The sequence below is a fragment of the Ceratosolen solmsi genome, unplaced genomic scaffold (genome assembly GCF_000503995.2).
Source record: "Ceratosolen solmsi marchali unplaced genomic scaffold, CerSol_1.0 scaffold6, whole genome shotgun sequence".
Taxonomy (NCBI): Eukaryota; Metazoa; Arthropoda; class Insecta; order Hymenoptera; family Agaonidae; genus Ceratosolen; species Ceratosolen solmsi.
In genome coordinates, this window is record NW_011948414.1 from 3,478,168 (window position 1) to 3,489,815 (window position 11,648).

The following is an 11,648-nucleotide window of genomic DNA, read 5'->3' on the forward strand; positions in this document are numbered from 1 at the left end:
TCCGATCATTATCATTTTATTACAATAGCAATGCAATACTTTTATCTCGAGCATGATAATCTTCTACTTGTTGGTATGGGAAATCACCCTAGCCCACCCGATATCTTTCGCTCATCCAAAAAATATAAAACATGTTAGAATAAATGCTGGTAAATACAATTATAGATCGTGTTTATGCGGAAATTGTTTATCGCTATAAACGTATCTTCATCGTCGCAGTCGTAAAACGCGAAGTGCACTTGAACAATTGCAAGTTGCTTATCGTATTTAATAAAATCATCGACGACATCTATCTAAACTAACACTATTCATCGCAATTTTATCAACTGAACGAATAATCTTTTCGCAGCAATCATCAAGGAAACGGCAAGACCATCGTATTGGGTGCCTGACTCGGAGGTCAAGCGTTGCTGCGTGTGCGAGGAGATGTTCGACGATTTCCTGACGCTACATCACTGCAGGGACTGTGGTCGAGGTGTATGCCACGAGTGCTCCCAACATCGTAAGCCGGTGCCCCGCCGTGGCTGGGACAACCCCGTGCGGGTCTGCAACTCCTGCGTGAAAATCGACTAGTCGAGAACGCATTTCATGTTTTGCATTTCAATTATTTTTCCCAGAAGCAGCTTTGGATGCCCATTATTTTTTCATGTCGTACGATGTTTATTCTAATTATTACGTAGCCGCCTTAGAGTGTCGTTGTTCGAAGGGACAAGATAGAGTTAGTTAGATTCGAACGAAATGTTTGCTTATATACGTGTCATTACATAATAGTTAGATTTTTTTGGTGGTGGAACTATGCGCTACGGGCGGTATAGTGACCTTCAAAACCTGAAAACTCGAAAGTGCGTATATAATTGTAAATTATTATCTTGTACAGCTGTCTAAAGTATGGAAATGGTAAGAAAATCAAATTTTTGTTTTCCAACCATTTATTTGCTCTTTCACTCCCATTGCGTTCGAAACTTTGATCCGATAAGCACCGAGTGATATTTTTATCCTATTTTTTCATTCGTAGACGCGTTTTCGCAATTTTTATGATTAAATGGTATGATATCTCTGATTAGATATTAATCGATATCATAGCATCTTTTGTTACAAAACATCCTAAAGGATTGCGAGAAACTACACTCCAACGAGACGTGTCTGTTTTTTTCAATTATTTCTCCATTAAATTTAAATTGTGCTATTTTTATTGGCAAGATTGTAAACCGACTTTAATGTTAATTGTTATTGCAAGTCGGGAAGATATCGATAGTTTTATTTTCGATTATTTTTTTTTTGTTTTTTTTTGTTTTTCCTCCCCATTATATAGTAACTTTCTGATAGACAAGCTCGATTATACGATATTATACGATTCATTAATTTTAATGCCCTTGGGGGAGCTGAGTTGAAATTGACGATGTAAATATTTTAGATTTTATTATAGAAAAGGCAGTATTTTAATATTTCACAGCTTACAAAAATATATATTAAGTCAAGTGAAATGATTTTACCAATGTAATGTAAAATTCATAGTCTTCTTTTGGTGATCTTTTATCCGCTAGAATTCGTACAAGTATAATATTTTCTTTTAAGGATATGTAAATATGAAAAAATCAACGCACCCAATCGCCGTTTTACCAATTTGTAAAATGAACAAATTGTCAGAATGCAAAAATGCGGTGTACAAAGTGTGTAAAAAGTTAATATATTTCTTTTGTAAAAACTTCAATGACAAATCGCCTTTGTAGATACTTGTTACGAGTTTATTTGCCTGGACAATAATATTAAGTCTTAATAGATGAGCAAGCTAAAGTACACTGCTCATCGATTTAATATATAGCTTAGCAAAATGTTTGATACGTTCTTTTCTTGAAACTACATAAGTGTTATGAAAATTATCTAACCTTTGTCGACTACAATTCAATCAGGCAATACTTCCCAAATACACACATTTAATCTTCAAAGTGCTTGATCATAGCTACAAAATGAAATGCTTTACTATGCCCTTAATATATATCATAATTTTTCTTAGAGCCTTCGATTTCAATGCAATTAATCGTTGAGTTATCTACATATTGATATGTAATTGAGGAATACATGTGTTCGTTGTTGTGACCGCTCCTTTTCTGTGGTCCAGAGTTCCGTCTATTATAAGCTAAATAAGCTAACTTACTAACATCGGTTGTTTTAGATATTACTTTCTTTTTAAATTCGTCGTTATTGCATTACTAGAAGATGTGAAATTAAACCTACGCATTATCACATATGATTTATCAGGGACACTTTTTAGGTATATAATTAATTTACATAATATCTATGAATAATTTCTTAATACTAGAAATAAATATAACGTAATGATTAAAATTATAATATCGAACTTTAGCGTGGAGCGTGCTCATCCTTTTATTTAAACAATATAAATGGGAAAAGAAAATAATCAAAGTCCATGAGTGGCAAAGAGATGAGCACGAGAAAATTTAGAACTGCATGATTATCATCACTAGGGCATGAACTTGCATAATGACAATGATTCACAAATTTCATAAAAAAACTTCAATTTTGTAATTTTATAAAGTGTCTAGTATCAATTAAAATATTCTTATATTTTATTAAATTTTTTGATATTGTTAAAAGTAATTATGTACCTGAAAACGTGTCCGATAAATTTGTCTCTCTCTCTCTCTGTGTGTGTGTGTGTGTGTGTGTGTGTGTGTGTGTGTGTGTTGAAATTTCCTAATATTTCAGTAATGTTGAATTTATTGACATGAATATGTTGAATTAAAGCTTTAAACGAAAAATAAAAGTAAAATATCTTAATTTTTGTTACAATTAAACACAATACGATAACTAATAATACCTAGTTTTGAAAGGTTGAAGTTTTAATGTTAAAATCCAAAACTTTCATTCATTTATGATGTTCATAGAAAAGAATTTTTACTCAATAAGATAATGTATAATGATATATTATGATATATTATGATATATTATTATATATTACCTTCACTAGTTTTATAGTATATTATCAATTTAAAATGGTTTATTATACTGTTTTTTTTTTTGTTTTTAGCACCATGAAATTTATACAAAGAAATAGAAAGAGATATATGCACAGGCGGCGTAGAGTAGATACAAAGTTTTGATTTTCGATAAGGTTGTTTCTTTTTCCATGTGGATAATTTTTCTTAAATAAGGATTGTCAGTAACTAGATACAATATAATTTAATTTTAATGTCCCATAAATCTCATAAACAAATACATAATTATTTGCATTTATGAATTGTGCGTACGTGATCTATAAAGGTGTTTTACGTTTATATTTAAGAACTTTGTATTTATAAAAGTAAAAGACTACGTTTATTTTCTGTAATTTTATTATTACTCGCGATTGGTAAAAAATAAACAAAAGAGTGAGAATCTACAAAAAGTACATATTGTAAATAGTTTTAGCGAGAGTCTAGGACAACAAAGCAGGAAGCATTCATAGAAAAAAAAAAAATTAATAAACCAGTATTGGTACTTCCTTCAATTTCAGGATTTCGAAAATATTTAACGATTACTTTTTTAAGCTAAAAGATATTCTGAAATTAAATTGATTAAATATGGGCTAAAAGAGAAAACTTAAATATTTTTTTACTCAAAGTCTATTTTGTATTATATTTTTTATGTACGTTTCAGATTTGAAATAGAATTAGGGAAAACTTTACAAACAGTTGAGAAAAAGTATTGTAAGATAAAAAAAAAATATCATTTCAAATGTTATGTACAAAAAAGATTGCCATAGAAATATTATAATAGTCAAGCAGATTTTTAATTATTCATTTTAAACCAAAGTTTCTTTTGCTTATTAATAAGTTAATTCGTTTCATTCATGTATGTATACTTTATGCGTTCATTATTCATCTTAAAGTAGCAATGCATAATGGAAGTTCTGTCTTAACATTTCAAATTTACTATTAACTTAGTTCAAATTTCCTTCGCAAGCAGTCAATTGTAAAGTACATTTAAGCAAAATAAGGTGTTCAGCATATTTTATTTTGTAAATAAAAAGATAAATAAATTACGCTAAAGATATTTACTAAGAGACGAAATAAATCTATTATATAATATTTATTCAGAAATAATTTTTAAAAGTGCAAATGCCCATTGAAAACTAAGTTGTAAACAAATCTAAACTCATTTGAAGTTATTTACAGTGAAGTTAGATTGCAGGTATCCCTCTTATTAATGATTATAATATAATGGTTGGCAATATTTTCGTGCTTGTAAAACAAATGTTATTACCACTAACTACAATTCAATGAGTGCAAGATCTTCAACATTAAGCTACAAAAACAATAAAAATTATTTATAAAAGTTGGCTTATCCAGTAAGAAGTGATTTATGAAGTTGTAAAAAGAATTGTTTCTTCTATAAATTAGCTAGCCGTCTTTCTTTTATTAAAAACAAAAACAAAACAAAAAATAATAATAATAATAATAATAATAATAACATTATTAGAATAATTTTTCTGTGTTAATTCATTGTCTCCTCGTACATTCCCCTTTAATGAGAAATTAAACATCTAAATTTTATAATTACTAATCACACATTATCATTTATATTATACATCTAATAATAGCAATTGAAGAAAAATGCAGTATACAAATGTCAATATTTAAAAAAGTAAAATTATTTCAAGCGATCGAATTTATTACTTAATAGAGTATAAAAGAAATTATAGTAATTAGGTGAAAATTATAAAATTTCAAAATAATGATGCATGCACATTTTCTAACAACAGCCATTAATTGTGAATAATATTCTAAGTAATTTATTAGGATTATTAAACTACTTTTATAATAACCCATAAGATATATAGGAATATAAATGTTTAGTATACTTCAATTGTATACAAGTTAAGCGATGATCATTATTCTACAAACTTCAATGTTGCGTTAATGAAGATAATTAACCGCCCATAAAATTAATTTTATTACTTACCAAACAGTTTACTCAGTCGTAACATGAATACATTTATACATATAATACAATGTATTATGTAAATGTATACACAAATCGTTAAATATTGTATTGTTATCCTTAATAGAATGACACGGCAACGATATTAGTTAATCATACAACGAATTAAGCACTTTTTCCTATAAATTATCATTTATCTATAAGCAGACAGACGTCGGTAATATGTATAAATTGTAGTTTAACGTTTACATTAAGATAATATTTAATTTAAAATTTCTAATAGTTTATTTCTATTATTTTAGCTTTATAAAATCTGAAGAAAAAGAATATCCTTATTTATATTCGATCTTAAAAGCATAATTAATAATTGAAATTAAAAATATAGTTAATATTGAAATATACAATTTATTAAGACAACGTTATAATAATAAACAAATTATTGACTGTATTGTACAATATGAGGATATATCGAAGGGAAAGAAGATAAATAAAGTAACATTATTATGAAACGATAATATATCATATGGATTTCAAAAATATGAAAGGAAAAAGTGGAAAACAATAGAGAGCTTATATTATCAATTATGTAGCCTAATAAACGGCATATACATATTTCACTCACTTTTAAAATTTTACTGATAAAATATGAAGTAATTAGCATTACCACTAGAATGACAATGAAGTGTTGTAGATATACCGAAAAATCTATAAAAAATTATTTACGAGCATCGTAAAGATTATCGAACAATTTCGAGCTTATTTGTTTATTCTTCGCGTTATAACGATGATTAGATTTTTGTTATTGAATTAATTAAGTATCGAATACTTTGTTTAAGAAAATTTAATGTCAAACAACATTACTTGTACCTGTCAATTTCATTATTTAATCGTGCGTTAAATGGGAGATATATTTTTCCATCTATAGGGCATGAATTTTATTCTGTGCTAATCGAAATATGTACTTTGGCTTTTTAAATTTGATTTATTCTAATATACGTAATGTTAATTTTTCATGAAGAAATTTTGTTTTTCTTCAAACTATGTATGACTGAAAGTCCTATCGTATTTCTCTGATCATATTGTTGTCTCTCTGTACAACTCATCCCACATACAATATAATCTCGACAATATTAAATAGGCATTGTATCTAGGATACAGTGATTATCTTGTGAGTGACTCGATAAGGTAAAATTGCACCATTGTATTATATTTTATTACATCGTATACCAATTATATGAGAATACATTGAAGAATACATAGAAGCATGAAAATAAAAAAGCAGTTTAAGAATTTTTCAAATTTATTTTTTCACGTATTTTTCTTCTCATTTTACAATCTTATATTTGTTATTAAACTAGTAGAGGAAAAAATGAAGTAGGCAAAAAAGAAAGAGAAAAATACACAGTACAGTCGAGTAAGAGTGTGAAGTGCGATGCGATGCGACAATCACCAAGATGCATTTCTTCATTACATAATATTATGACGACCTGTGACGCAATGACAGTCAATGTTCTTCTATTCGATAACTAAACCGTCTTAAAAAATGTACTGTTAAATTATATATTTTATGTACAGATATTATAAAGTGCGAATACATTGTTCTGAGATGGTGAGCTCTAAATAAATCTGGGCTCGATCGATGGTTCATCATTTGTCTTTAGACAATCGTTTTTCATCGTTTCGTGGAGAGAAAAGATATTTCTTTTAAAAATATAAAGATCAATTCGATATGTGTCAATAGAGACGTTAGCGACAAATTCTAATGACGTAAATAAATCAATAACTATTATCAGTACATAAGTATGTGAACGTCAAAGCCCAAAGAAAAATCTCATTCGATGCCTGTTATTTACGCCTGTCTTTACACACATTAATACTCTTCAAAAATATTATTTGATTGAACGTTTTGTATAAACTAATCGAAGACATGATTTCATTAATAATGGTTACGTGACATCTGATTTCGTAAACGATATTCTTCGTTTCTTTCATGATTATGTTTTAAGATCTCTCGTGGCATCAAAAAATATTTATAAAAATAAATACTTTGAATGTTCATTGCATTTTACTACAGTATATATTGATATATATAATATATATATAATATTCATAATAAATAAGTAATAAATCAAATAAATAAATAATTTGTATCTTCATTATTTTATAGTTTCGCATTTAATCATTTATTAGTATAGTAGGATTTAGGTTAAATACGGCCACTTTTTAGCATCGCGAGTTTATTTCGCCGTATTTCCCTTGCTCCCCTACCCGTCTAACTATCTCCCTCCCTCTCTCCTCTCTCTCTCTCTCTCTCTCTCTCTCTTTGTCTCTCTCCCCTTCTATTTTATTTAGTCGCTTATCAATTATCTTTTTATAAAAAAATAGGCATGAAACATGCAATTTCGAGACGAGGACTTGCCATATATTATCCTTTATAAAATTGATTATTTTAAGACGTTACATGCGAACACGAGTATCGCAAAGTATTTAAAGGCTTGCGCAAGTTTTATAAAATCGATGTTTTAGCGACGACATTTTTCTTAATATATATTATGACGATTTAGAAAAATTATTATATAATATTATATTATAATCATGATCGTCGACGTAGGATATGGCAAAATACTCTGTATTTGTGGCTTACGAATCACTTTATCGTGTAAAATCTATTTAAGCGATTCTTCAAAAAAGCTCATTAAATTCTAGTTGATAATATAAGGACGTTAAATTCATGTAAATTAAATTTGTTTTCAAATGAATGATTTATAGATTGTCAAGTCTTTTCATCGACAAGTAAAATAAATGGCTAGCTTTCTATTTTTGAAAATATCGTTTATATGTATAGAGGATATATAAATGTATATAATATTCGTATATGCCTAAATGATCGAAAAAGTATCTATCTATCTAGCTGTCTGTATATATATATATATATATATATATATTTTTTTTTTTATCATATGAATGTTTTCATTAAAAATTCCGTTTGTATATTCATATAAAAAAAATCCCCGATCGATTCGTTTTCTTATAATTGTACTGTCATTTGTGCACTAATTAAGCTAGACATCCTTTATGTTTCATTTCCGAATAATTTCATTCGTTTTCCATTTTTTTTTTCTTCTTTTTTGTCTTTTACATCAAGAATTCTGTTCGCATTCGCTTCCGTTTGTATCTCGAGGCGTAATTGTCTGTTTGGCAAGCAGAGAAAAGCGTGGACGAATCGCTCCCGAGAGATCCTAATATGTATACATATATTTCTTGCTTTCCTTTAAGCGAGCGAGTGAGTGAGTGAGTGGGTAAGTGAGTGAGTGAGCGAGTAAGTGAACGAGTGAGTGAGTGAGTGTGAGTAACTGAGCGAATGAGCGAGCGTATATGTATATATATATATATGTGTGTGCGTGTGTGTCCGTGTGTCCGTGTGCGTGCGTGCGTGCGCGCGCGCGCGCGCGTGTCCGTGTTTGCGTGTTTATATCGCTTGACTTTATAAATCCGACTCGCCATATAAGGCGGTGGAGAACGAGCGGTAATCCAAGGCTCCTGGAGCGGCGTTCGGTCCTTTGTAGGGTGGCATTCGCAGAATGCAATATTCGGCTTGATCTGGCGGTAATTCCCTCCTCAACTCATCGGCTAGTATGTAAGGCTGCAGGCAAGAAAATGAAATTTTTATAAAAGAAAAAACGGAAGGGAAAAGATAGTGCCTTGTACGGGATATTTGGAATTATTTTGATTGATCGTAGTGAATTTTGTATTGAAGTAACTTATCAATTAAACAATCATTCATTAGCAATAAATTATAATCACTTTGGAATGTTCGATATTTGATATCAATTAGTCATGGACGTGTGAAATTGAAGTGACTAGTCATCTCACTTTCCAAATGGCTATCAAGATTTAACTAATGAAAGGCATAAATAATTTACTAAAGTTCTTTCCAATACGTGGCGCAAGGAAATGGTAACGATACTTGATCGGGAGGTGAGTCGCGTGCAAACGTACCTTGTCACCAGCCAGAATGCGGAAACTGTCGATGACCTGCTCGGCGGTGTCGGTATCCGTTGATTCGCGGGTCATAAAGTCGAGGAAGGCGTCAAATTGCACGTAGCCGGAATTGTTGGGATCGACAATAGCGAGTATACGCTGGAAGTCAATGTCGCCCTGTCTGTCTTTACCGATCGAGTAGCCGAGCGACACGAGACAGGACTTGAATTCCTCCGGTGAGAGCCTGCCCGTTCGGTTCTTGTCGAAGTGGTTGAAACTACTGCGGAATTCGCTTAGCTGCTCCTGCGTTATTCCCTGAGGATGAATTTTTTTTTTTCAATTTATAAATCAACTGTAAGACAACTGCTTGAAAGTGTTCTCCATTAATTCTCTTGAACTACTTGGAAACTAAACTTGAAAATATAATAATTGTTTAATAATTCCCTCTTCATCGCTTGGCAATGAAACAAGGTGTTAAAAAGTCAAATGTGTTAATCATTCTGAATTCCATTGCCCCGTAAGTTGCAATAACGCGTCAAAATGATATTTCGAAGTATCGCCAAGTCGTTATAAATAACATCAACTTGAAACTTTTTAGATTCACGGATAAATCAAGAGAGGCAGCTTGCGACAAATATATCTGCCCACCTGTGTAAACACGAGCGTCAATTCTAAAGTTTATAATTGTACGTCTCGTTACCTTGGAATCACGCGTGAGGATCTGGTTTTCGACCTCGTTAATGTTACGATTGATGGAGGTGAGCAGCTGCTCCCATCCAACGCGTAACGTCTCCATAGTGTATTGCGTGTAACGATTCTCGAATATCATGCCCTCCTGCACAGCCTGGTGAATCTTCTCGAGCTCCTCGAGATGAGCTTTGTAGGCATACACCGCTTGCTCGTATTCCTTTAGTCGATGGAGTTGATCCTCTAATGTACCCTGTAAAAATTCAAGTATTTTTAAGATTTGGCCCAAGATGAATAACGCTACGTTACATAGCGACGTTCCTCGCACCAAAATCACACTTCCTATGTATTATCTTTGAATTAATCGGTAAATTCATTAAAATCATTCGAACTAATGTTCGACGACAAGGGGTTGATTAAATTTCATATTATACCACGATTTATTGGGAAATATAAAGCACATTATTCATCGTACAAAATAATCACCTGTAGTCCAAGACCAATAGCTGTAACAGCGTCCAATTGCCGTTCAATCCACGGTCCAACGGCATTTGCTTTCTCAGCAAATTGTCTACGAAGTAGCTCATTATCTATTGTACGAGTTAAGGATAAAATGTAGCATCGAACACGTAATTAATGTATTTTTTCTCTGTTTTTAGGTACACACGCACACACACACACACACACACACACACACACACACACACACAAATAAAATTTATTACGAATTCTGTTTTAAATCATATAATGTGAAATAATATATATATATATATATATATATATATATATATATATTTATTCATTTTAAAAAATAAAGGATACTTTGCTGCTTGCGTAATTCAGCGGCCAAAGTGCCATCACGCTGTGGTACCAATTGTTTAACGTTGTTCCATTTGTTGGTAAGGTTCTGGAACACACAAGAAACCAAATAAGTAAAATATCCAAAATGACGGTTAAGTAAGAAAGTATTAACCGAAAAGATAACATTTTTAAACTTGAGGGGAATTTATATCATTATTTAAATAACATTTATTATAACGTAAAATGCTTCTTTTTTCTTTTCTTTTTTTTTTTTTTTTTTTCGTAATCGTTTTCTTTTGTAATCGTACTTACCGAAGCGGTAAGCGTAGTGTAGGGGTTCTCGAGTCCTCCAGGAATTTGATTATGGCTGACAATAGACTCGACCTCGCGGACCAAACCAACGATGGAAACATACTCCTTGTCGGCCTCGCTTAGAGTTGCCTTGAAGGCCGCGTGAGCGTCCATCAGACCCTGGATCTCTTCCATCGTATGCACAATAAACATATCCACTAGATCCTCCCGCGTACCGTCCAGCCAATTGTTGAAGGGCTAATGATCAAATTTCGTTAACCACCGCATATAACAATATCCGCATATATATCTCGTATGCAATCGTACATATACGTAAACGGAATCTCGTCGTGCTTACTCGGAGTATTGCGTTATACGTTGAATGGGAATTGAACATTGGTAATTTAATGCTCAATGAATCGGATAATTCAATTTATAAATTTAAATCCCAAGATTTAGCACAAAAAAATCTTTGGATCTATGTGCGCAACGATTTCCGGTTAACAGTACCCGTACAGCGAACCCGTAAAGCGAACCGTTAATAATTAATATTGCAAAATCAAATAAGTTTTTTGCTTTGAAAATAATATGCATGTGTGACTTACCGCGGCACGCTTGGCAAACTCCAAGTGCAGAATATCAATTTTTTCTAAAATGCGCTCGGCCTGATCCAAAGCTTGACGTCTACGCTGAGTTAGAGTACCGAGACGATCCCACTGGTCGCAAATTCTCTGGCATCTTGCATTAACGGAAGCACTGTCGTGGTACTCCAGCGTACTGTAAGTAAGCATAAGATTTAATGAGCATGGAAAAATTTAAAGAAACGCAAAAACAATCGTTATCAAAGCAATAAAGTCCATAAACTACGAGCACACTTAGTTAAAATATAAATAAAATATTTGTATAATAGAATATCCGTAACTTGTAGATTTCAAAATGATTTTATC

General features: G+C 31.4%; 2 protein-coding genes across 4 annotated transcripts in view; one reads left to right on the plus strand and one right to left on the minus strand.

The window, feature by feature from the left end:
- Positions 1-631, plus strand: part of LOC105367847 (zinc finger FYVE domain-containing protein 1) — a 6,062-nt gene extending 5,431 nt beyond the window's left edge. The window contains exon 7 of the mRNA XM_011506668.1: positions 350-631. Within this exon, the coding sequence (XP_011504970.1) occupies positions 350-573 (224 nt within the window). The 3' untranslated portion in view covers positions 574-631. The remainder of the gene's footprint in view (positions 1-349) is intronic.
- A 7,762-nt stretch (positions 632-8,393) lies between these two features.
- Actn (alpha actinin) overlaps positions 8,394-11,648 on the minus strand; it is a 36,125-nt gene continuing 32,870 nt past the window's right edge. For all 3 annotated transcript variants that reach the window (XM_011506672.1, XM_011506671.1, XM_011506670.1), the window contains exons 7-13: positions 11,307-11,478; positions 10,723-10,959; positions 10,432-10,516; positions 10,096-10,199; positions 9,623-9,862; positions 8,941-9,237; positions 8,394-8,584 (exon numbers count right to left, since the gene is read on the minus strand). In XM_011506672.1, the coding sequence (XP_011504974.1) occupies positions 8,426-8,584; positions 8,941-9,237; positions 9,623-9,862; positions 10,096-10,199; positions 10,432-10,516; positions 10,723-10,959; positions 11,307-11,478 (1,294 nt within the window). In that variant the 3' untranslated portion in view covers positions 8,394-8,425. The remainder of the gene's footprint in view (positions 8,585-8,940; positions 9,238-9,622; positions 9,863-10,095; positions 10,200-10,431; positions 10,517-10,722; positions 10,960-11,306; positions 11,479-11,648) is intronic.